The sequence below is a fragment of the Bemisia tabaci genome, chromosome 2 (assembly GCF_918797505.1).
Source record: "Bemisia tabaci chromosome 2, PGI_BMITA_v3".
Taxonomy (NCBI): Eukaryota; Metazoa; Arthropoda; class Insecta; order Hemiptera; family Aleyrodidae; genus Bemisia; species Bemisia tabaci.
Window position 1 is genome coordinate 4,338,685 of NC_092794.1, and position 27,175 is coordinate 4,365,859.

The 27,175-nt window shown below is 40.2% G+C and overlaps 1 protein-coding gene across 1 annotated transcript in view; it reads right to left on the bottom strand.

Moving 5' to 3' along the window:
- The window catches only part of LOC109034984 (uncharacterized), a 38,395-nt gene that overhangs the window by 2,069 nt on the left and 9,151 nt on the right, over positions 1–27,175 (bottom strand). The window contains exons 2-3 of the mRNA XM_019048429.2: positions 24,195–24,744; positions 1,776–1,945 (exon numbers count right to left, since the gene is read on the bottom strand). Of these exons, the coding sequence (XP_018903974.2) occupies positions 1,776–1,945; positions 24,195–24,441 (417 nt within the window). The 5' untranslated portion in view covers positions 24,442–24,744. The remainder of the gene's footprint in view (positions 1–1,775; positions 1,946–24,194; positions 24,745–27,175) is intronic.

A 27,175-nucleotide genomic window follows, 5' to 3' on the forward strand; every position in this document is an offset into this window, starting at 1 on the left:
TGTCAACACTACTAGCAAAAGTTCACGGAACTTTGCACGAAAGTTCTCGTAGACCTATCTTTGTGTGGACAAGGCCTTCCATTCATATGAAATGAACGGAAAAATTATGAAAGAACAAATATAAATATGGATTAATGACTTTAACTTCCGCCGCCGCGCCGCGCAGACCGCACCGTGTTTGGCGCAATGCGTTAAGTATTCCGACAGTCCTGTAGGCGCTGTGAGTTTCACGCCGACCGCTGCTGAACGCACTGTGTTTGACGCAATGCGTGAAGTATTCACGCTGTCTTGCAGGCGCTATGCGTTTCACGCTGATCGCACTGTGTTTGCCACAATGCGTGAAGTATTTGTGCAGTCTTGTAGGGGCTAATATGTGTTACATGCCGATCGCCGCGCCGAGAGCTTCTCCTTTTCATCTCAAGTCCTCGTCATCGTCTCTCTTTAAGTCGCGCCGTTCCAGGCCAAATTGCGTGTTTGATTTCTTTCTTAACTCGACTAATTAAAGGTGTTGTCTCTTGTATCACTGAAGACGACAAAAGTAGAAATTACTATACTCTCAGAAAATTAGAGATTTTGTCGCCTTTTCTCGTTTGTAATTTTTTTTCTAAATTCGAATTTTCTATACCTACATTTAAAAAAATTTCAAAATTTGCCGCCCCTTATAGATTTGCCGCCATGGGCCGCGGCCCATGTGGCCACCCCCTTAATCCGGCCCTGGAAATTACTGTTTCTTTTACACGGGAACGGATCTGGTACACTCGTGACGTCGAAGTACATGATACATCTGGTCTCTTCATCAAGCGGGTGCACATTCCTTATGGAGAAAAACATTTTTCACTATAAAGAGACCAGGGATGTCATGCACTGTGACATCACGAGTGTACCGGATCCGTTCCCGAGTAAAAGCGGTCGTTATGAATATCCGAATTTTGGAGCGTTTTTAAGTTGATTTTTTGGGGTTTCCGGTAGTTAAAAAACTCGAGAAACATTCCTGTGACATTAGGATCTTTAGTTCTTTAAATACTAGCAATAAAAAAATAGTGCAACAAGCCCATTAAGCAGCTATTAGAAATTCAAAAATTGGGTGGCGAAAATAGTTCGGGTATTGGGTGACAATTATTTTTATAGTCGTCAAAAAAAAGGTAGCGATCTCATAGTGATAATTGGAATAACTTGTAGCAAATTAAAATAAGTTGATTGTGAATAAAATATCGACGGCGGAACTCCCAGACCACTATAGCTCGTTTGCCGTGTTTAAAAATCTCCGTCCCTATTTTATTTTTTCCAAGTTGAAGAGATCAACATTATTCCTTGGATTTTTCCAGAATTCTCTTTGCACAGAGAGGAATAATCGTGGATGTTTTTAAATATTGACATTGAGTAGCTTTTCATTTAAGAAAGTAAGTATTATATTAAATCTGTAACGTTGCAAATCGAGATATGTGGTTTGGGTGTTAATCCTTCAATGTGACGAACAGAGGCTAAAATTGTGCCTTCTTCACCACCTTTTTCGAAATGTCAGCTGATTACTGCAGATTGGTATCGTATCTTGGCTTCCGTAGATATCATCAAGCGTTCAAGTTTGCCTTTAGCTCAATTAAATTTTAAGCGTCGCCCAATGTAACGCCTCATACTTAAAGCTCCTCTTGGTGATCCAACGGTGGATCCAGGGGGCGTAGGTGAGGGCGTGAGCCCCCCCCTCGTTTGCCAGAAAAAAGGAGGAAGAAGTAGCGAAGAAAGATATAGAAGAAAGAGTGTTAACCATTACTGCTTACCTGGGCCTCTGTCAGCTGGAGGGCATGTGCTAAGTACAATCTTTCTGGACCAACCATGTACTGTTGTCTTTCAAATTCAGCCTCTAATCTCTCCAGTTGCTCCGGGGTGAAAATTGTTCGCACCCTCTTTGATTTTCCGCCCTTAATTTTGATGCTTCCCGATCGTTCGACTATAAACAAAAAAATCAGAAAAAAATGATCGACTTAATCGAAATCGAAAATTTAATTTCAAAGAATCAGCTGAAAAGTTCACGTTGAGTCCATGCAACAAATAAGTTCAGCGACTTTTGGAATAGAAGAGAATAGATCCGGCATCTTTAATCTGCCGTGTCAAGTAAAAACGCCGCAAAAGTATTCAAATGATGCCAAATTTTCTCTTAGAAAAGTTATGTTTGAAGAGAGTTATGAATATTTTTCCTTACCATTTTCAGACTTTTCGGATCAAATTACGAACGAAATCCTCGGAAAAATCGAGAAAGAAACATTCATAAAGTTTCCTGTCAATTCATGCTTTTTCGAAAGAAATTTGGCAACGCCTGAAGGCTTATACGGCGTTCTTCCACAGCACGGCAGTATTGTATCATGTAGTCGATATAAGGCATCACTGCTTTTGTGGGCCGAACCCCCAACTTACCCTGAACCAATCAAATCTATTCGGCGAGTAGGTAATACCCCAGATAAGACATAATATTTTTACAATATTGGGCAAATATTGTCAGTACTGTCGCAATATTTACACAATACTGACAATATTTTGATAATATTATAATCAAAATTATTTTTTTAGAAAATATTTAAAGAATCATCATTTAGTATTTTTAAAAATAATATGTTTACCCAAAACATCATAAAAATATTTTCAAAATATTTGTATTTCAATACTGTAAAAATTTATATCGTGAGAGTATTTTTAAAATATCAGTACATATAATATTTATATTCAAAATATTTATTATATATTTTAAAAACATTTTAAAAGACAGTAATGCATTGGTAAGTATTTTCAAAATATTTTGAAAATATTTTAAACAATAATACTGCTATTCAAAATATTTTTAAAATATTTTCAATATCCTAATCGGTATAAGTCATCATACTAAATGCCTGCCCATAACGAAAAGTATTAAACATAATAAGGCTTAGATTTAAGACGTAGCTCAAATGTGTTCTTTCTGAACAATTATCCATTATTTTCAACCTTATTATTCATAAAGGTTATTGCAGTTGTTGTCAAATTTAATATAATATAATATAATATATATTTTTTTGCCTCCCAAGAAATTGTTGAATTTCCACCTCCTTGAGGTCATTTTCAATGTATTTGCGCGTGATCTCAGTTTATTTCTTTTTTTGTTTCGTTTGTAGTTCATGTACTGTTGTGAATATTATCATTGAATGAGAATGTTATCATTCATTCACATCTGGTTGTTTATTTTTTATTTTTCAAATTTCAAATGAAACATTTAAATTCAACTGAAGAAGAAATTCTTGATCTCGTGTGCTTATTGGTCTCCTGTAGAACTTGCACTTAGTAGCTGTGCAGCTGTGAGATTATGGCAATCGCACCTGCATAGTCTTTATGAGGAAGACATCAAACTGCAATCAAATGCAAAATGCATCTCAGAATGTCGATGAAAAATTTAAAGAGAAAAAAATAAATAAAATAATAGAATGGTGGAAATAATAGAATAACAGAGACAAAAGAAGAGAAATAAAATGAAGTAAATCAAATTAATGATAAAATGAAGTCAAAGACTAAACTGAAGTAAAACATTAGAGGGAGCAAGGAGATGAAGTAAAAAAACTGAGATGAAGAAAAAAATAAAGTATAAGGGAAAAAACTAAATGAGGTTAAAGAATAGAATGAATTTAAAGAATTAACTGAAGTCAAAAAAATTATGATGAAGTATTAAAATAAATTACAGTAAAACAAAACAAAGTAAAGGAATAAGAAGTAAATAATTAAAGAAAAAAAATGAAGTGCTTGAAAAAAAAAAAAATAGAGTGAAGAAAAAAATAGAGTCAGCAAGGAAATAAAACAAAGTAAAACGATAAAATAAATTTAAAAAATATAGTAAAGTAAAAAGTAAAATAAATACACGGACAAATCCAGGCAGATGGAAAATATCCTAGTTGCCCGTCCAACTCGACGTTAAATACCGGTTTTAAGTCACTAAAATACATCGTCTAGTGAAGCTCAATCGGTAGGGTCGTCGGTTAGTGTTAGGTAGGTCCCGGGTTCAATCCCCAAGGTGGATGAAAAATTTCTAATCTGCAAAATCGATTCAATAACATCCCAGTGGTTTCATTATTTTTATTTTTCATGGTTTCTAAAATTATTTCCACAATTAACCCTTTTCCACCATCCCCTAGCTGCGAACCCCTAAATTGATTCAATATTGGTGTAGTATTGTCTCAATATTGATATCCAAATACTTTCCCTTTGAAGTACTGGCACAGTATTCTCAGCCAAAGTATTGGCACAGTATTTATGCCAAAAGGAAAGATGGTGTACGATTTTAACATTGGCTCAATATTTAACCAATATTGGCCCAATGTTTGCATAAATACCAAAACAATATTGTTTAAATATTGGCTAAATATTCCTGTCTTATCTGGGACTCCAGGCCCGGACTAGCTACAAGGCAAATCTGTCATTTGGCAGAGACGCCCCCTGAAGGATGACAAAATAAGAAGAAAAAGCAAATTATGACCGAGAAAAAAATCGGAAAATTCGTGAATGAACGAGAGAAGAAGAAGTAAGAGTAAGAGTAAAGAAACCTACAAAAAAGGACAAGAGCAAGGGAAGCATTGGAAAGGACGCTCGTTGACGACGGCGCAGAGATACAACTATTCGTACTTGATGCATGTCCGTGTTGCATCTGCAAAATTGAAGGCGCGATGGCGCGAGGCTTGAACTTGCAATGCTCCGCTCTATGCTGCCGATAAGGTGTCGCTCAGATTCGGGGGAAAAAGTTAAAAACGAGGCCCAAATACGTTTCTCCTATTTACGGATGTGTTGCTCATGTAGCCTTCGAAGCGCACCACTACAAATACAAATAAGACACTGGAAAAAAAAGTCGCTTGGATTTAGAGTCCAGACTCTTGAAAACAACGACAAGAGAAAGTACTCTTGATTCAATCGGATTTTCGCTAAAATTGAGAGCCAATCCTCTTAATTTAAGCGGATTTCCTTTTGATTCAAGCAAAATCCGATTGAATCAAGATTACTTTCTCTTGTCGTTGTTTTCAAGAGTCTGAACTCTAAATCTAAGCTACTTCTTTTTCCAGTGGACAAACGGAATCAAACAAGCAGCACGGAAATAGAGAAAGGGGCGCGTTGATGACGGCGCAGAGATACAACTATTCGTACATGATGGATGTCCGTGTTGCATGTGCAAAATTGAAGGCGCAATGGCGCGAGGCTGGAACTCGCATAATGCTCTGCTTTGAGCTGCCAAAAGAGGTGTCGCTCTAATTCGAGAGAGTTAAGAAACGAGACCCAAATACATCTCTCCTATCTTTCGGCTGTGTTGATACTCAATTTTTTTCTTGTTTTGTGAATTTAATGTCAGATTCTCTTTTCACGATGTACATTGATTTGCCCAAAAATTCTGGACCCCTCTCCATTTCGGGGGTACCCCCACACCCCCTGGGCGAAATACCACATTACGATCCCTTATCCGGCTAAGGGTCTACGCCCTTAAATGTGAGCCAGTCCGGCTCTGTAATACTCTATCATTAATGCACCATGATGTACATTTTTTTGGGGCACCGCAAATCCTCTTGTTCTCCTTCATTTTTTTCACGCCTGTATCTGCAAAAATTGACCCAAGTCATGCGGCACAAAAGGGCAAAACTGCAAAAATGGATTTTTTTTTCATGCGATAAGGATTTCAACATTCCAAGTTATCTTATTTTCCTTTCAAAAATTTTGAAAAAGGATACGACCTCTTGGTGGCCGGAAAACACCAAATTCTGACCATTTAACCCACTCATTCAAAATTACGTCCCGTCGAAGCTATTCCGCATCTTGTGAAATTCACTGAAGCTGATTCTGATAAAATATGCATATTCACCTAGAAATTTGCGAATTGCGAGAGCCTAAGTAGTAGTGATCGCGATAAGTTGCGATTCGATCGGAGAACGTATCGCGATTTTACCGACATCGATTTATTCCAATATTATCGAATAGAAAATTGCGATTCATCGCGATTTTTTCGAACAAAAAATCGTGAAAAACGAAGGAAATATTTCGATTTAATCGAACGCGAATTCATAACCAAGTAGCACAGTGCAACGAAATTATTGAAATTAAATTGCAATTTGGTTCCAATACAGTTGTAATTCTTTTACCATTAAATTTCAATATTTTTACATCATTTCGTCGATTTATGCGATTTTGAGCAATCAACAAAATGAGCTTCATGTGTCAGTAAGATAGGCAATATGCAATGCAATGAAAAATTTCAACTTATTTCAACTTCATTGCGATAAGTTTCAATAAATGGGGCCCCTTCAAATAGGAACTATGCAACATACACAACACTCGGTGGAATTGCAATATCTTTACTATGCAATCCCTGGTAAAAATTGGCAGTAGAATCTGCGTTCCAAAGTACCATAGACCTACAGCCGGCTGTAAGATTTCCAATAGCTTCTATAGCCGGCTACACAATTTCTTATAGCCTTTTATAGCCGATGGCGATTAAGCAACAGCCAGGCGATAAAGTGTATGCTAAGCGTTACTAATTACGGATGCTAGGACTTAGTGAGTTTTTGGAATACTGCTCTCTTTTTGGGCCGTAGTATCTTGATTTATTTTGCGAGGAAAGCTCCGTACTTTTGATGGATGCCTGCCATTACTAATATATTAGAGCGCCTTCAGTTTCGTATGATACTGTGCAATACCTCTGGTGTGAAATAGTTGCTTCAAGCGCCGTGGCACGCTGCGGCGCGGCAGGCGGGCAGCCAGCGCGAAACGCGCATTGGCGCCTACAAACCTAACAGGGATACTTCACGCGTTGCGCAATGCGTGAAGTATCCCTGTTAGGTTTGTAGGCGCCAGTGCGTGCGCGCGCCGCTCCGCTTTGTGTTAGGCTCTAATATTTAATCTGGCGGAGTCAGCGTTATTCAGCTCATGACTTTGAAATGTTTGCACATCCTGTATGGATTATTCTCATTTTAATTGATGATAAAAAATATGTATTAAAGGAAAATATAATGTGTGTTTTGTAAATATTAAGGTGGTTCCGTATCAAACTTAATGATTTCCAAAGCACACGAATTTCTACACAATTTCTTATAGCCTTTTATAATCGATGGCGAAAAAGCAACAGCCAGGCGATAAAGTGTAAAGCCCGGCGATAGGAACTATAGCCCGGCTGCATAATTTTTTATCGCTTCGTATAGCCCGGCCGTATGATTTTCTCTGCATTCTACAGCCAGCTATATGATTTTCTGTAGCCTTCTTTAGCCGGCTATAAGAATTCCTATGGTATTTTGAAACGCAGCTCTTATCGCCAATTTTTACCAGGGATTGCTACTTATTGCAAAATGCGCTACTTGGGTAGGGATAAAATTGCGACGAGATTGATAATAATCGCTCAGATGTGATGATCTAGAGATTTTATCGCCGAAAAAGTGTAAGAAAATCAGAGCTTAATTTCTAAATACCGCGATTTTTCCGTTGAAAAATGCTACGTAGGGAAATACCAAAGAAAAAAGAAATTCTATACTTTCACCGCAACGAAATAAAAATGAGGTTCGATGAATCGTCGGTGCACGGAGGTCCAATCGCGACATAAAAAAAGACGGGCGCCGAGAGCAGCGAAACGGAAAACGCGTCGACATGGCGGATAAGCGGAAACAAAAGCAACTGGTATCCTTTCTACATTTGATAATAATTAAATGCTGCCGGGAGACAGGCAGGATAAATTAAGCGCATTACAGACCCGAAAGATACAAATCAGCCGTGACGAACGGATGACCCCGCGCCAAAGCTCCGTCCCAGAATCGCCCTTAAAAATCAAGGATTTCCGAACAAGCATCGGTCGCCACTGAAAATAAGCATTTTTGCGCACGACGTGGCAACCTCGCGGCGAAACAAGGAGGGCCAGGACCGTAGCAGAGCTTAAAGTTTTGATTCGGCGAGTCGCTCATGTCAAGAGCATATTGTTCGGAAGTCAACCCCTCCGCCCACCCCTCTCAGGGTCCTCGAGCTGGTGTGGAGGGGGTTGCGTTGCCTCCCGCTGAAGGGGATGTTCAGTGTGTAATTTCATTTCATTAGCATTCATAGGCTATTCCGTTCCATTGATTCTCAAATTAGCGCGGCGCAGCCTCCGCCCGCGCTGACATGAATATCTCCGAGCGAGCGGGGCGCTTGTCCAAATGATGTAGTTGCACCAACGTAACGTATCTATCCCGCCGAGTGGTCTCCCGAGTAACGGAACCTCATCAAGACAGGATTTAAATAGGGCTCGTCTCATGTTCGGTGGATGGAATTCCATGGAATTTAGACTATTGACTGGACGTAATTATGCAAATAGAGAATTTGCAGGTGTCTGAAATTTGATGAATTTCGTGTTTAAGTGGAAATCACTGAGTGAACTGAACGCGAGGATACCCTTGGTTCATGAATTGAACAATTATTGGAGAAGATATGACAAAATGATCTAATCTGCTAAAATACATGTGTTTAAATGGGAAATGCCGCCAGATGACGTCACTAGGCGGTGCATTTTCTTACTTTTAAATCTATTCTTATATTATTTCCATATCAGAAAAAAAATTACAAAAAATACTGTGAAATCAGCTCTTTAAGCACTTTTAGATGAAGCAATGAAAAATGTGCATGCAAATTCTCCATTGGAACTATGAACTCATGAACAGAGGCTGAGGAAAAAACAAAGCGCTTAAATCCTGTCAGGGGCATGGAGGACAAAGCGCGTAAGTGCAGTTTTTGAAAAAAATGAGATATCAATTATTTCAAGTAAATATGGTTTGAGTGCATAGTCTGCGAAAAATTCGCTCCCAAATTCCAATTTTTAAGCATCGAAAAGTCACTTCGAACTTTCTTTCCGTCGTTAGGATCTATGCAATTTCGAAACTTCAAACACGCATTTCTCGAAATAGCAAAAACTGCATTTATGCGCCTTGTTCTCCAAGCCCCTCGTATAATGTAGGTACATCGTTCCTTTTGATTTAATTCATTTGTATTTAGTTCCTTTTAGCATGCAAATTCCCTATCGGTGGTTTCTAAATGGAGAATTAATCTAAGTCAACTCTTTAAAACCTTCTTCATTTTTCTTCTCTGTGCGAAGACATTTATAAAACCTACAAGCAGTAACGTTAATTTACTCTCCTTAAAAGAAAATAAAAAGGAAGCGGAGATTTTGAAACACGGCAAACAAGATACGTGGTTTGGGAGTTACACCGTCGATATAGGTATAAATTGATCTATCGATTGATCTGCCATTTAAATTGATGAAAAGGATCGATAAACACGGTGTTCGCAACGAACACTCTAATAATCGATTCTTTACCATAGCTTCAAATGGGGGAATATCGATAGTCGATCATTCGAGCCTCGCCACTGGAAAAGTCTCTTTCAGAGGTCAAGATGAACCCCCATCAAGACCTTCCCGAGGAAGAACAAGGTCTCGTTTGATGAACCGATCTCTCGACTCATGTCTTATGAGTCATTATCCAGTAAATGGACTGCATTTTGCAATTTGGAACTATAGATTCTGGCTCATGTGAAAAAAATACTTACGTGCATAGGGAAACCAATGGCACATACGTTGTTTTTAAACCGGGCCAAAATCTATAGTTCCAAATTGCAAAATGCAGTCCAAATATATCAGCGAAACTATCGCATACCATGGGTAGTCATTAACACGATGTCCCTACGACATTCTGCGGCTGCTTTTAATTTTGAGAATGACTTTAGCCTGCTTTATAAAACACTTGAGCCTCTCATCTCTGATCAAGCCGAAGGAAAATTAAAAAAATAAAAAAAAGAAGAAAAAAAGGACAAGGGGGTTGAAAGAATGAAGAGGAAGAAAATTAGGGTCGGAGCGAGGACGGGCAAGTAATTAATCATGACTAATATGTTGGAATTACAATAATAATAGGAGCAAAGGACTCGGCGATAAACCCGCGGTTGCCGCGCGGGGCGGAACTCGGCGGAAGCTCAAGGGAAACCCGGGGATTCTCCCGCGACGCGGCAACGTCGAGGAAATACTTGTGAGGTCATTTTTCTCGGCGGCCGCGCCGCGCTGGCTGCGGTGAATCCGGGCGCGGCCGCGAAAGGGTTGGAATTGATCCGTTTTTATGCTTGCTCACTCGTACGCGGCGCGGCTCTGTTTTTAAACTTAATGTTGTGGATAATAATTATATTTGAATGTAATTTGCCGCCGGAGCCGTTTCATTTGAATCGCAACAATTAGCGGCTGTCCGCCAGCACGCGCTCCCCTGCAGCCCGACCGCAGCCGGGCGATATTAATTTCCGCGCTGCCCGCTCCGCTTCTTGCCTAGATGCCAGGCGCCGGGAAAAAATCCCCCGTTCTCTCCCACCTGGCTGCGCTCCCTGGGTTTGGTTTCCTCCCTCGGCCACCGACCGGGAACCACCAAAGATGGAGGATGAAACATTTATTCATCGGATATTCGGACCGCGTTCAGCAGAAAGGATCCAAGCCACATCAGCTATTGCCGAATTTAACTGGGCAATTGAATTTTTTGCAAGAGAACGTTTGTGCGGATTCCTCTGAAAATGTATAGGAATTTGCCTCGTACTATGTAGGAAATTCACTGAAATTTGCAGAAAAATCCGCACATCCGTTCTAGTGTAAAAAATTAAACTGCCCAGTTGGCAATAGTTGATATGGCTGCTTGGTTCCTTTCTGCTTAACACGGCCCAGTTATGAATATTGGATGAACCAAAACCAAACCGTGTGGAAGATAAGGCGCATAAGTACAGTTTCTGAAAAATATGAGATATTAGCGATTTCAACGTAACTATAGTCTTGAAATCGTCGCTTGGCTGACATAAGGGCGTAACTACACATTGAGATGAGCCTGGAAAAGCATTGAATTGTATGGAGCCCAGGGTTCATCGCAGATTGTAGTTACGCCCTTATGTCAGGTAGGCGACGAAATATACTCTGTGAAAATTTACTGGTAAAATCCAATTTTCAAGCATCAAACGATGAGTCTGAGCTTTCTTTCCGCCATAAGGCCTCCTTTAATTTTGAAAATTTTAACGTGAACCTCTCCAAGTATCAGCTGCAGTAATGCGCCTTGTCCGCCAAATCCCTCAGTTATTCAGTGCCGTGATCTGCTTTTAAATGGTTAAAGTCGAAAAACCCGCATTTTTTATTACAGCGCTCCTAATTTTCGCTCATAATTTGCTTTAAAAGATAACTATAACTAATCAACATTTCCTCTTGAAATTAATCACACTTTAATTTTCTCCATTCATTAAAAAACATACTCATAGAAAATTCACAGAGATACTTAAGTTGCTTTCATTCACGAAAATAAATGTCAGTAAGACAGACAATATGTTTTTAAAATAATATCCATTCCATTCGCCAAAGAATTTACCGACTGCTTCATTAGAATGAATTTATCTACGACAACGAATAAAATCAATGTCCATACTAAAATACCGACTCAACTTTCAAAATTCGCAATTCACGCAATTAGATACTTTTCAGATAGAGATTTTGATAGTATATGAGTGATGATGGTTACCTAAGAATTTAGAGTGGAACACTATAAAAAAGACGTATGATGCAAGAGAGAAGATGAATAAGGTACGACATCGGTTCAATCACAGCTTAAGTAGCGATATAAGTGGCCGTCCATAAATTACGACACCCAAGTAGGGGGAGGGGGTCTAGCAGTGGATGATGGTGAGTGATGAGGAGGGGGGGGATCAGGCTATAAGGATCACGTAAAGCCTTTCTAAAGACGAAAAGGCTGAAAATTCTTTTTATCGATTTTCTGCGTTTTCCCCCAAAAAAGGAGGGAAGAACACAAAATATATCTTAATGCTGCAGGCTATGATTATTGGTTTTTTATAGATTTTCTACGTTTTCCCCCAAGGGAGGGGGGATACGGTAAGGATGCCGTAATTTTTAGGAGGAGTCAAGTAGTCGGATGACGATTGGATACAGTGAGGGAAGGAGGGGTCGAAAGATCGAAAAAAAAAATTGGTGGCGTAATGTATGGACGGCCCCTGAATGTGTGTTTTTCGAATTGATGTTCTTCGCGCTCCTTCGTATGTTTGTTGCCTATGCGGCGAAATTGAAGGTGAATCTCAAGTAGACGATATCCTATGAATACGTTTTCGCATGGTCTATTGGTTCTATCACATTTTTCGGATTGAGACAAGGGTGCGTTTTTCGATTAGATAACTATCTAACTAACCTCCGCGGTAGGTATTTTACCTAGTAGTAGTTATAGTAGTTACCCAAAAGTAGAGGTGACCGTCAAATGAAAGATATATATCAACCAATTAAGTTCACAACGTCGTTTATCAGTTTAATCTAACAATGAGCTCAGCTCATAAAGCTATATAATTGTGTGTTCTTCGAGTAGATAACTATTCGTGCTTCCCGGAAATTTGCTTGCCTATACGGCGAAATTGAAGGCGCATCTCAAGAAGGCAATATCTTCTGATAAGGTTCACGCATTGTCTATAGGTTCTGCTGAGGTTATGGTGGTTGATAAATAAGAGCAATTCGATAGATACTATTTTGTGCTCTCGGGTATAGATTCAGTGCACACGACGCGCTGAAATTTTAAACTGACAATAGATTTTATCTATAAACTTGTTAAAAAATGAGACTATATCTATTCAAAAATTTCTACCGTTGAACTTTTGATGCTTAAAGATAAAGTTGTCAAGTCAACACAGAACTCCAAAATTATAACGCCATATTTGATAATATATGTTCAGATAGTTAGCTTCGAAAGAATCATCCTGGAAATCATGCCTATGACGAAGTCACCAGTGGCGTGGCGTGTTTTACGATTTATCGATTGATCTGCCATTTAAACCTATGGAAAAGGATCGATAAACGAGGTGTTCGCAACGAACACCTTAATAATCAATTCTTTACCATGACTTCAAATGGGGAAATATCGATAATCGATCATCCATGCCTCGCCACTGGAATTTACGGTACTCCGAATTGGAATCCACGAATACAGATTCCAACTTACCAACAGAATACTGCCATGCTGATAATAAAAAAGAAACATCATGAGAGGTTTCGAATGTTGCCACATTGCTCCGATAAAATATTTATTTTCGAGAAATCTAAGAATTATTTACCGTCAACATTGTCGGGTATACTAGATCAAAGCGCGAATACAATTTCCCGAAAAATTCTAGGATAAAAATGTACAGGGTTCTCAGATTTTTCGTGTTTTATCTGGAAAGATTTGACAACGTCTGAGTGTTCATACGCCGTTTCTGCTTACCACGGCGGTATAAATCTCCAATCTCATGAGAACGATTAATTAGGTGCGCTGTGGAAGACGAATGGCAGATTTAACGATCGCTTCATGCAAATTGCACCGAGCAAGAAATTAATTAAGTAAATCTTTCCTCTCATCTTTCCTCCTTTCTCCGCTTTCTTTCATTCTTTATTACACTTTTTCACCCTTGTCAAACTCCTCCGCGGAATCCACTACATTGCTCTTGGCTTCCTTTTTTCTTCCTGAAATCAGTGGCGCGGCGTGGCGTGCTTTGCGATATATCGATCGATCTACCATTTAAACCTATGGAAAAAAATCGATAAGTAGGGTGTTCGCGACGATCACCTAAATAATCGATTCTTTACCAGAGCTTTAAATGGGGAAATATCGATAATCGATCATTCACGCCACGCTACTGCCTGAAATGAATCAAACCAATCTCATTTCAACTCGACGGCTTGTCTGCATGCGCTTTTTCGGGATGATCTTGGTGTGAAGTTTGAAAACCTCACCCGAACCAGCGACTGTGTTCAAGAACACTGTTCAACTTCGTGTATGAAGTATGCAGCTCAGGGCCTCTCATGAACGATAAACCAATAAACTATACACGATCAGTTTAAACTGCAGAATATGCACTGGAAAAAAAAGTCGCTTGGATCTGGATTCCAGACTCTTAAAAACATTGACAAGAAAAAATACTCTTAATTCAATCAGACTTTTTGCTTGAATCAAAAGGAAATCCGCCTAAATCAAGAAGCTTGGTTCCTCGATTCAAGAAAAGGTCGGATTGAATCAAGAGTATTTTTTCTTGTCGATCTTATTAAGAGTCTAGACTCTTGATCCAAGCGACTTTTTTTCCAGCGTGGAATTTGCCGTCAAACCCTGGTAAAAATTGGCGATAGGAGCTGCGTTTCAAAATACCATAGGAGTTCTTATAGCCGACTGAAGAAAGCGATAGAAAATCATATAGCTGGCTGTAGAAAGTGGAAAAAATCATACGGCCGGGCTACACGAAGCGATAAAAAATTAAACAGCCGGGCTATAGTTCCTGTCGCCGGGCTTTACACTTTATCGCCTGGCTGTTGCTTTTTCGCCATCGGGTATAAAAGGCTATAAGAAATTGTGTAGAAATTCGTGTGCTTTGTAAATCCTTAAGTTTGTACGGAATCACCATAATATTTACAAAACGCACATTATATTTTCCTTTACTACATATTTGTTTTCATCAATTAAAAAAATGAGAATACTCCATACAGAGTGTGCAAACATTTCAAAGTCATGAGTTGAACAACGCTGACTCCACGAGATTAAATATTAGAGCCTGACACAAAGCGGAGCGGCGGCGCACTGGCGCCTACAAACCTAACAGGGATACTTCACGCATTGCGCAATGCGTGAAGTATCCCTGTTAGGTTTGTAGGCGCCGATGCGCGTTTCGCGCTGGCTGCCCGCCCGCCGAGCCGCGCCGCAGCGTACCACGGCGCTTGAGGCAACTATTTCACACCAGCGGTATTGCACAGTATCGTACGAAATTGAAAGCGCTCCAACATATTAGGAATGGCAGGCATCCTTCAAAATTACGGAGCTTTCCTCGCAAAATAAATCAAGATACTTCGGCCCAAAAAGAGAGCGGTGGTCAAAAAACTCACCAAGTCCTAGCATCCGTAATCATAGTAACGTTTAGCATACACTTTATCGTCAGGCTGTTGCTTAATCGCCATCGGCTTTAAAAGGCTATAAGAAATTGTGTTGCCGGCTATAGAAGCTATTGGAAATCTTACAGTCGGCTGTAGGTCTATGGTATTTTGGAACACAGATTCTACTGCCAATTTTTACCAGGGAAGGTGAAGGCGGAGCCTTTATTTTGCAGTTCCGCTTATTGCCACCTTTTTCGATATCGATATGTAGTATTAAAAAGGCCACATCTCAAAGTTTAATATTATGTTTCATTTTCAAAAAGAAAACTAACCAACATTTTCTCAGAATATGTTTGAGTGTGTGAAGAAAATTCAATGACATCCAAAAAACCGGTCGTTGGGCTTCTCTCTCCAAAAAAAAAAGACAAAAACAAACAAAAAACAGAACGAAGATTTGCAACGTCGCACCAGGAGGGTTTCTTTATATTAGATCTCAGCTATATCGATAAATCGTACATTTTAGCCGTTTTAAGCACTATTTTAAAAATCCAAAATATCGCAGGCTGTGGATTAATTATCATGGCATGCTCTTATAAAAAAATCAAAATTTCGAATCCTAAATGAGTTCAGATGAAAACTACTTCCAATATCTAATTTCACTGAATTTGTCGCAGGTTGTCCGCAATCGCTAGCAATATGCAAGTTGCATGCGTGTTGAAGTGTCAAATTGCATACTCTTTATTCGCTCCATACTCCCTATGTCTTCGTTGCCTAACTCTTTGTCCATCAATTTTAATAATAAGCCCACTGGCCAAGCAAAACCTGATCAGGGCCGTGTCGTGTGTTGTTAACTCATCCGGCAACAGACTTTTTGTCTAAATATGACGAGTTTTATTCACCCCCTCGACAATTTTTCAATAGACTACCGAACACGGTCATCGGGACGTAGGACACAGGACGGAGGCAGAGGGGGGCAGGCTAATATGAACTATTAATAACACCCAATTGACACAAAGTTCATGTATTTTACCTAGACCTGGACCCTCCATTAATCACGGCATGTTACAATAGTCGCGCTCCTATTGTTTTCGGAATCTAGTTTGCTATTAGGGGGCTTGAAGGCGACAAGGGATGAGCTTTTTCGTATCATCCTCCATTATAAACTACCACGATGCCATGCGGCATTTTAAGATCAAACATGTCGAACAGGTGGAATTTCTCTCAGTATCTGGCTCATACTTTTGTGCTTAAATTTCAATGGGAACTTAATGAGCACACTTGCTAAAAATTTAAACTCGAATCCAGGGGTGCACAGGACAAGCGCACAAGTGCAGTTTTTGGAAAATTGAGCTATTAATGATTTCAAGTAAAACTAGTTTTTATGCGTATTCTGTCAAAAATTCCCTCCCAAATTCCAATTTGAACCATCAAGAAGTCTGTTTCAACTTTCTTTCAGCCCTAGGGATCCAAGTAATTTAGAAACTTTAAACATGTAGGTACTTCTCGGAATAGCAAAAACTGCACTTATGCGCCTTGTCCTCCAAGCCCCTCAATAGGACTTATTTATGCTAAAAGGAACTATGTGTGTACGATTTGCGGGCAACATAGTTCCTTTTAGCATAAATACGTCTAATTCTGAATTGCAATTGATTCTAGAGCCTATTTTCCACCCAGAAATCCTTATTAATATGAAGTTAGGGTGAAATGAGGGGCTTGGAGGACAAGGCGCATAAGTGCAGATTTGAAAAATTGAGGTATTAATGATTTTAAGTAAAACTAGTCTTTATGCATATTCGGTGGATAGATGGGCTCTGAGGGTGGATTCGATCGACAAGAATCAACCGAGAAACAAAAACGTGGACCGATCAACACCGATTCGATCAAAATTCGATTCTATTCAATCGACACGAATCGATTGAAAAATTTAAAAGTGGACGGACCGACGGCAACTCAATCGATACCGAGTCGAGATGTCATCATCTTCCTCCCAAAGTATCACAAACTCCATGCGAACTTCCAAAATTTTCACCGCCGGTTTATTTTTTTACAGAGAAATTGTTCGGCGATGCTGTCCGAAAATTTCGCTGAATTTTCTCTGTCCTGCCGATATGATTCAGTGAAATTTTCAAACAGATTCAATCAACAATTTCTCTGTAAAAAAATAAAAAAGCGGCGCAAATTTTGAAACATCGTATGACGTTTGTGTTACTATGATCATAAGGTGACGATGTCTCGTTCTGCAAAGTTACACGTGTGGGCGACCAACCTCACTCGTCGCTTACAAAAAAGCGCAAAAATGTGAATTGAAATTATTTTTCCATTAAATTATTATAATTAATTTTTTTCAGCGGAAGAAAAGCAAAAAAACCGGCAACTTGTACCTCAATCTGCTTGATCTAGTGTATTTAATTTCACCTACAGTTGCGCGAAACCTAGTGTGACTCGAGGTATTCCTCAAAATGACGTTTACAAAAAAATGAAGAAAAAAAATATTAATGAAAGGGAACCATATCCATATCCACTCTCATTGTGAGACCGTCATTACACGAGTGTATAAAATGTACCAAAGTAAAAATGTCAACCAAAAATCTTAACGCACTTTCCTCCTAAAAATTTTCGCAATTAAGTGTATCGACAATTTTATATTATTACTATCGAAATTTCTAAATTTAATGGCACAAAATTAAAAACGTGTTCCAGATTATCAATTATCAACTCTCAATATGCCTCATGAGATTATTTTAGGCAATTATTTTTTCTCATTTTTATTACTCGTATTTCACAGGATGAGAAATGGAAATAAAGCCCGGTCCGGAGTTAAATGAAAGAGTAGGTTTATTTGCATTTTACTAACGCGGATTTTATGCCTCACCTCTGTGATGGATACTTCATATTTTTCAAAAATGTCAGTCACGTGAAATTTCATGCAATATTTCCCGGAGTTTTCCGATTTTTCATAAGTTTATTTTGATTCTTGTCACCCCAAGAGCAACTATCATCAGAATTTTCCACCTGCTGGAGGGTTATCCGTGGTCCCTAATTTTAATTTTGAATGTGTCGACTTATCAGCGGGCTGATTTTTGAAATTGATAGACAAGCGATGGAAAAAGAAGACAAAGGGAAAATAGAGCGATCCTATTGGTGGACGCGGATGGTTGCAACGGACTTTGCCTATAGACTAAGTAACGGTAACCCACGAGTGATTATATTTTCATCCTTTAGTCTATCACAACCAATACTCGTCTCAACCAAACTTGTCTCAACCAATATCACTCCATTTTCCCTTCGTCTTCTTTGTCCATCGCTTTGTCTATCAGAACCAATATCACTCAATTTTCCCTTCGTCTTCTTTGTCTATAGCTTTGTCTATCAGTTTAAATAATCAGCCCGTGGTTTGCCAACAAGGTTTCCCACGGTATGTTCCCTGTAATGTATTTTGTTGCGACGTTCATATTCCGTACTCCAGGAGGTTCTACGGTCCGCGCGTTTCCCACTCTGACCGCGACTTCCGCCAAACTTCCGCCAAACACGTAGTACATCCGCGACTAGGCACCCACACACTCGCAGGCTACCTTGATTGATTTCTTATTTTTTACACCACAAAAACAAATAAACCCTCTCAGGACGTCAGAGTTGATGTTACAACACTAGGTATACCGATAGGATCTACCAATAACTGAAATACGCACGGAAAAACTGTGAAAAAAAAAAAAAAAAATTTGACATTGTTCATACAAGAATTCGCAACTTTACCACGTAATATAAAAAAACCTTTGTTTATTTCGAAAATTGAATGAACCGACCTCATTCAGGGCAGGGTAGCATGAAACGGAAGAAACTTATGAAAAATTGGATTTTCATGTGATGCTTCATAGAATTTTACAAGGCTATGAAAATGAAAAATATGAAAAATTAATTTCAGGGGCATGTACGCAACTTGCTCTGTGAAAAGCACATACATACATAAAGTCGCGATTATAGCGCCGCCTCGCGCTCTGCGACGCCCAATCGCCATTGCCCCCTATCCTCCCAGAGATCATCAGGCAATTGGCACCTTCTGATCTCCTCCTCCACCCCTTGTCGCCAACCTTTCACAGGACGTCCACGCCGTCGCCTTCCGGGAGGAACCCAATCGAAGACCTGCTTGGGCAACCGATCATCTGCCATCCTTCGCACATGTCCATACCAGACCAACTGCTTGGACCTGATATCGTGCACGATGTCCTTTTCCACACCCATTATCTCGCGTACCCTTTCATTGCGGATACGCTCTCTTCTCGATATCCCAGCAGACCTTCGCCAAAAGTCCATCTCGGTTGCCCTAAGCATGTCTTCAGTTCTTTTCTTAAGTTGCCAGACCTCACTCCCGTAAGTTACGATACTCTTCACGATGACGTTGTAAATTTTCCTTTTGGTCTCCTTGGAGATACTCTGGTCCCAGAGAACCCCATTTAGCATCGCGATAGCTTTCCTGCCTTGCACATTCCGATCTTTAATGGCCCGATCCAAATTTCCGTCCTTAGTTAACCAAACTCCGAGATATTTATACTCTTCACAGTCCAGGATCTTCCGGCCATCCTCCAGTTCAATGCTTTGCTGATCACCACCGATAACCAACTTCTCCGTCTTAACCACATTTACTTCCATTCCCCACTTTCGGTATACTTCCACTAGCTTCCGCGTCATGTAATTCGCATCTTCTTCGTCCTGAGCTATTACCACCTGATCATCAGCAAAGCACAGAGTATAAAGGGTGCCATCTTCACGTAGCGGGACGCCCATTCCCGAACAGCATCTTTTCCATTCCTTTAAAACTTCTTCCAGGTACACTTTAAATAAGGTTGGCGACAAACAACACCCTTGTTTCAGTCCTTTAGTAATTAAAAACCCCAACGATAACTCCCCATGCGATTTAACCCTAGAGAAAGCCCCACCATAAAATTCCTTAATAGCACTAATTAGTCCCCCACTAAAACCCCTTTTGTTCAAGGCTTCCCAAAGTTTCATCAATGGCACACTATCGTAAGCTTTCTGGAGATCCACAAACACTAGATGTAATTCCTGGCCAACTCCCTTCTTTTTCTCTATGACGTGGATGATGGTAAATAAGTGATCAATCGTTGACCGACCGGCTCTGAAACCTGCTTGCTCTTCCGCTTCATGTTCTTTCCACTCCTCTTCAATTTTTGCTTTCAAGATTTTTCCATACACTTTGCTCAGGGTACCTGCAACCGACAGTCCTCTATAGTTATCACACTCATCTTTTCTACCCTTCTTCTTGTATATAGGTGACACCCAAGACTCTTTCCATTCTGTCGGTACCTTTCCACCGTCCAAGCAATCTTGCATCAGGTATCTCAACCGTTGAAACAGCTTGCAGGTTCCACACTTGATCAACTCAGCAGGATATTTCCCGGACCTGGAGCTTTATCGTCTCAGCTCTCGTACGGCCTTTACCACGTCCTCCATATGGATCTCCAAGTTATGATTATCGTTAGTATACTCCAAGCTTACGCCTCCATCTTGAAATTCAGGTCGCCTTTCTGTCAGTAAATTTTTAAAATACCCCTCCAGTTTATCAATGGATATCGGAGATATTAAGTCACGCTTCATGTCCCTTCGCAGCCCTTTCAGCAACTTCCAGCTCTCAGTGCTTTTCCTTCCTCCTATGTACGTGTCTATTTTGTTACAGCTCCTCTCCCAAGATTCGTTCTTTTTCTTGGTTATGAGCCTTCGTACCTGCGTCTGAGCTTTTTTATACGCCTCTTTGTCTTCTGTTTTTTTAGAGGAAAGGAACTGATGATATTTTTTCCGTTTCTCCTGAATCTCCTTCTCAATTTCTTCGTCCCACCAGTAAGGTTTTTCGCTAACTTTCCTATCATCAGCGACACCAAGAGCTTCCATTGCTGCCGAGTGAATGCAATCCTTCAGGAACTGATACTGCTGTTCGGTATCACCGTCCCTTGATTCGCCCAACTTCTCATCCAAGCGCTTTCCATATAAAGCCCTTACACTTGGATGCTGCAAGCTGTCAATGTTATAGTTTACAAGCTTGACACGATCTTTTTGTTGGTGAACTTCTTCCTGTGCTTGCCTGGTCTCCTGGCTCCCTTTCACTGGGAAAGCTATTTTCGCCCCGAGGAAATAATGATCACTGCCGCAGGAAAGACCTCTCCACACTCTAACTTGCTGAATCTTCATTCCCGTGTCTTGTCTGACAACCACATAATCAATGATTGATTTCAATCCGCGAGTAGACTGAACCCAAGTAAATTTATGGATATCCTTGTGTTGGTAGAACCCATTGAGCACCTTCATGTCCCTTTGCTCACATACGTCAATGATACGGGCTCCGTTATCATTTAGTGCCGCCTCTCCGAAAGGGCCGACGATCTTACTTTTAATTTGACATCCTATTCTACCATTGAGATCTCCCAACACAATGATTTCCCTCCTGGATCCAATCTTACCAATTTCCTCGTTCAATTCTTCGAAAAATTGGTCCTTCACTGCGACAGTGGAATCATCGTTGACTCCATACACTCCCAAAATGGTGATTTTATGGCCAAACACTGTCATATTCATCTTTATCATTCGGGGGTTAACAGCTTCCCATGTAGTGATGCACTTGCGTAGGCTCTTGCGAATAAGAATTGCAACACCCTGTTGAGCTCGCTGATCTTTTTCCACGCCACTATAAAACAAATCGTATTCCTTTACACTTACAGAGCCTTGTCCTTTCTTCTTCGTTTCTGTTAATACCGTGACATCAAATCCGTGACTCCCTATCTCCGATACCACTTCCGTCATTTTCGTAGAAATTCCTTGTACGTTCCATGTTCCAAAAACCATCATCCGTTTACGTAATTTTTTCCGATAAATCCGTTTATTTCCATTTGTACCGAGGCAATTGTTATTGGGTCTTTTAACAGTATTCCTTTTTCCGAGTATCGGGAGTTAGCCCGATGACTCAACCCCCAACCTGGAGGACCGGGGTTTGTTTTCGGAGTTTCCTCTCCTAGACAGGTTGCTTCCACTACAGCTGAGAGCCCTGTCTGCCCTTCCAATGGGTGGTTCATACGCCTTGAAGCCGGTGACCATCTCCACTACCCCATGAGGCAGGGGTTACCAGCTGGGGTCCGCAGGATTGCTAAACCTGTGACATCAGTCCCCCATACGGGGGAAAAGCACATAATACTACAAATTCGTAATTTTTTCATCCAACTCTGGATTTGTATTTTTTTTTCTCGCACGGGAGACATGATTGATCCCTGTATCGCAGCTATTCGAGGGGCTTTAGAGCGATTCAAGCTCAGAACTGCATCATGGACGGATCAAGGGGGTGCGGTGCGTACATTCCCCCGTTTGCCCAAAAAAAGGAGGAAGAAAAAGGGAGGAATGAGAAGGAAGGATGAATGAAGGAACAAAGGAAAGAAGAAGGAAGGACGCTTATATTCGGAAATTATTGATGACGAAATTGACGCGAACTGCACGTTATGCTTTGAAATTTCGGAAATTTTCTGAGGTGAGCCCTTCTGACCGCCTACTCGACGTGTCTGGATCCGCCTATGAATTGCATCTCCACACATTAAATTTCGAAAATATCCTAAGGACGCCCCACTCCCCGCCTGCTGCATGAGCTCGTCACTTTAATTGGGACGTATTTCTGCTAAATTGAACCACAAACGAGTGGAAAAGATGAGATATGCTGTACAAAATGGATAAGAGGCAACGTAAAAGTGGGCGCTTTTATCTTTAGGGCGATGGAAAAGCGGGATTTTACATTGTACTAAACGGAAAAACTGTATGTGGTGCTCACAAACCATGGGCATGTGACAAGAACGTTGTGGACAGGGCATGAGTTAGTGCGTCGGATCGTGGCGCGTCGGTTCCGTCGTCGCCTCGGACGTCACTGGCGCATTAGAATTACTATTCATTCTTACAGCCCTCAATTGACGAGCACATCCCTCCTTTCCCACCTGTCTCTGGTCCCGTATAGCAGAAATACGTCCATATTTGTCCAGGGGCTCATCCTGTAATTGGGCGGCTCTGGTCAGAGCAATAAATGATGTCTAGACTTGGGCCTTGTCTCCACGAGCCGTTTCACGAGATTTGTCCCAGGGAAAAATCTCACTTGCGAAGTTGGGAAAAATATTGAGTTAATCAATATTTTTCCCAGCACCAAGTATGGTACTTGTACCCTAGGACCCACTGAGAGAAGAAGAAGAAGTGAAAACGAATCGTGCGATATTTTATTCATTACTACATTGTTAATGTTTGTTTAGTTAAAAAATGTGTCTAATTGTCAATTGAGTGCAATTATTACTTTAATCCCGGTTAAATACTCGACTTTAACTAATTTATCTTCCCGCGCAAACTAGTCGCAGGACTGTATGAGCCCCGTTCCGTGGAGACGGTAACTGGGAAAAATCCCAGAAGTTTCATTCCTGCGATTCGAACTTGGGACAAATCCCATGAAAACGTCCCGTGGAGACAAGGCCTAAGAAGCAATGTAATAGTGGACGTTTTTACCTTTGGGGAGATGGAAAAGCGGGATTTTAAATCCTATCAAACGGAACAAGCGCTAACTGTACGTGGCATTGTGGCACTCACAAGTCATGGTGACGCAAGAACGTTCTGGACAGGGCTCATGAGTTAATGCGTCAGTTCCGTCGTCGCTGCTGACGTCATTGGCGCATTATAGTTAGCATTCATTCTTACAGCCCTCAATTGACGAGCACATCCCTTCTTTCCCACCTGTCTCTGGTCCCGTATAGCAGAAATACGTCCATTTGTCCAGGGGCTCATCCTGTGATTGGGCGGCTCTGGTCAAAGAAATTAATGATGTCTTGACTGATGAAAAAAACAGCCTACTTTTTAATCTCATGGATAAAGTGCATTTTGCAAACAGGAACCTAGAAAATTCCAATGTGGCTAAGATGCAACATTTTCTACCTTACAAACATAAACTGATCGTCTAAACAAGTTATACCTTTTCTCCCAATAAACTAAGAATTAAAGACGAAAATTCTCTTCGAAAATATACTTTTTTGCATGATTTCAGTAATACTTTACAAAGAATTTAAGTTGCACAATCCTAGCAACATTGGAATGCTCTCAGTTCCTTTTTGCAAAACGCAATCCAGGTATTTCCGTTGAATGACCGGCGATTAAATTTTAATTTGGATGTGTAAAGATGCACAACTTTCGAGGCTTTTTTGTAATTTCTGATTCTATGCATTCTGATCAATGATGAGCTCATCATCAGCTTAAAATTAAAAAAGCTACGTACATGATCTTTTGCAGTTGGACGTGGCGGAGAAGTCGAGGGCGGCGTTGGCTCCGATCTGGGCCTGCTTGTTGGGGCGAAGACCGAGGATGGCGTCGATGGTGAAGGACTTGCGCGGCATCGGTGGACTCGGGCTCTCTCCGCTCTCGCTCCCGGAGCTGCTCGGCGTCACGCTCAGCAGATGCGGGCGCAGCCCCAGAAAATGACTCAACGTCGAGCTGTAATCCAGAATCGGATTTTGAATCATCATTAGAAAACCTCACTGCCCGAAATTTCCCAAACGCGAAAAGCTGCCGTGGCTGAGCTCCTCATTAACGGAGATTTCCCTCGACGGTCACATGTTACCATGAACGTCGAGTCGCTCGAGTCTCTGTCGGTTAAGTTCACATTACACTTTTTAGTGTTCTTTCCCACGATGTGTGATTCTGATTTCAGTCTCTGTGATTTTATCCTCGAAAGATTGCTTGTAAAATTGGTAGAGTGGTTTCAGTGTAGTTTCCAACACTGTCCTTAAGCTCGATTTTTTTTCACAATTTTCTGTTGGGAGTTCAATCTGCAACAAATAAAGTCAAAATATTCTATTATTAGATTTGCCATACCTAAAAATTAAAAATGAGGACTGGCTGAGCAAAAAATTAGGATACAAAGAGAACGCTTTGAATACCAAGAGGGAGAATAGAAGACATTTGGATTGCATTTTGCAAAAAGGAACCAGAGGCATTGCAATGATGCCTTTTCAATAAAATTACTGAAATCATGAAAAAATAAGAAATTTAGATGGTAATCTTTGTCTTAAATACAGCTTTTAGCTAGTGAAATAGGAACTGTCAATGGATAATCAGGTTTTTCTCCCAAGACAAAAGAAGTTGCACAATCTTTGCAACATTGCAATGCTCCTGGTTTTTTGTTGCAAAATGCAATCCATTCATACGTCAAAAAGAGGACATATGCTTTAAAAAGACATCCTCACATTCCTTATATACCGGCTTCAATGTTCTTACTTTTTTCTCTTTTTTCTCTTTCTCAATTTAGGATGAAGATGTACCTTCCGCGCGGCAAATTCAAAAATAAAACTATACTTAAAGATATGTCTTTTTGATCCACCGTGCAAACCAGAAAGGTAAGCTTTTTTCTCTGCGATGATTTCTGACTGTTTACAGCTCAAAAACTGAATTTGAGTGAAAAATGACCTGGACATTTCCGCGTGTTTCAGGAACTCCCCGAACATCCCGGATTGGGTGCCAAAACGAGGACATGTCCGGGGTACGTAGACACATGGCATCCCTAACTATCATGTAACTTAGTGAAATCACAGATGGAATTTTTAAAAAAACATCTCGAGTAATTAATTTATCTTGAAAGAGAAACAAAAATGAGAGAATTCGGTTATTTACAAGGGGAAAAAGATTTACGTGAACGCGAGAGTTTTCCGGTGAATTTCCATGCTCCAAAACGATGTCATACAGCCCAGAAAAAGATTAGTATTAACTCGTGATTTTGTCATCGCCTCCGATAATTAATCATAGAAAAACCAAAGAACAAATTTTTAGAAGCAATGATGGATTTCTTTATTCTTTCAAACGAGAAAAAAAATCAAATAAACATAAAAATAAAATGAAAGGCAAAAGTGCAAAGTTTGAAATGTTTCTTTTCGTTTTTGAACATTTCTGTCTACTTTCAGCTCAGTGCAATCAATATAAACTAGTCTTATCTTTATTTTTTTTATTTATTTTTTTTTTTTTTTTTTTAATCACTTTGGTATAGTTATCCTGAGATTTAAGAGAGTTGTCACGTGTCACGTGTCCGTTAGACTGTTTTTAGCGGCATACCTATTCCAAAATGAACGCAGTCAAAACATGATATGAACTTTTTGCAATTACATACGAATATTTAAACACAGATACTGGTCCTTAATTCAGTGCGAAAATCCTATATTTGAATTTATCATACAAGCATTTGAAATTAGCATTTTTTTTTTAAAATACTCCGCCCGAAACTGAAATAATATAATCAAAACGCTTTAAGCTGCAGTCGTTGGTTCGGATCGGCACAGGTTTAACTCCTTTTTTCAAGTATGTAGATATTCATTTCCACTAGCGTAGTAAGTTATGGAAATTTTATTTACCTTTATTTTAACAAAATATAAATAGCTTATCAGAGCACCTACGTACAGTTGGATTAAGCCCTAGTAAAAATAAAATGCCCTTAGTGCGTTCGGAGTGCACTCCGAGTGCACTCCGAACGCACTAAGTGTGTAGTGTGAGAGTGGGTGCGCTTCGAGTGCACTCGGGGTGCACTCGAGGTGCGTCCTAGGTGCGTCCTAGGTGCCTCTGGAGTGTGTCCGAATCCACCGACGGGTCGAGGATACCTTTCCATTGTATCCGCGCCGGGTTTTTACCTGGCGGCGTGACCCTTGATGATCTACTGGTGGCGAATAATTTGCGAACCAATTTTTTTAATATTTGAAAATTGTCCGTTTATTTCGACGGATTCGGATTCAGCTTGCAATCCTGATGAAAAATATGTATACTTTTGAGTAGATATATTGGTAAGTTCGCGATCCAGAAATAAAAAAAAATGCAATGAGAAGCATTTTAGAAGCGCGGAAGAAATTCGCGAGTTTTGTAATTCAATAACTTATAGTTATACTTACTTTTAACTATACATATTTTTCATCAGGATTGCAAGCTGAAACTGAATCCGTCGAAATAAAAGGAAAATTTACAAACGTTAAAAAAATTGGTCCGCAAATTTTGGGCTCCCAATAGACTTGAGGACCGTTGACAGGTAAAGACTCGGCATCGACACAATGAGGAGAATGCCACGGTGAGCCAGGCCTGGATCCAGGAGCTCCTCGCCGAGATTTAGACGTTGATTCTATGTTTGCCCAAAAATGTTCTAATTTTTACGGCGTCTAATTTGACTGCCCAGACTTATACATGTATTTTCGGCTTCGAATGAAATGTAATGGCTCTCTTGTTAAA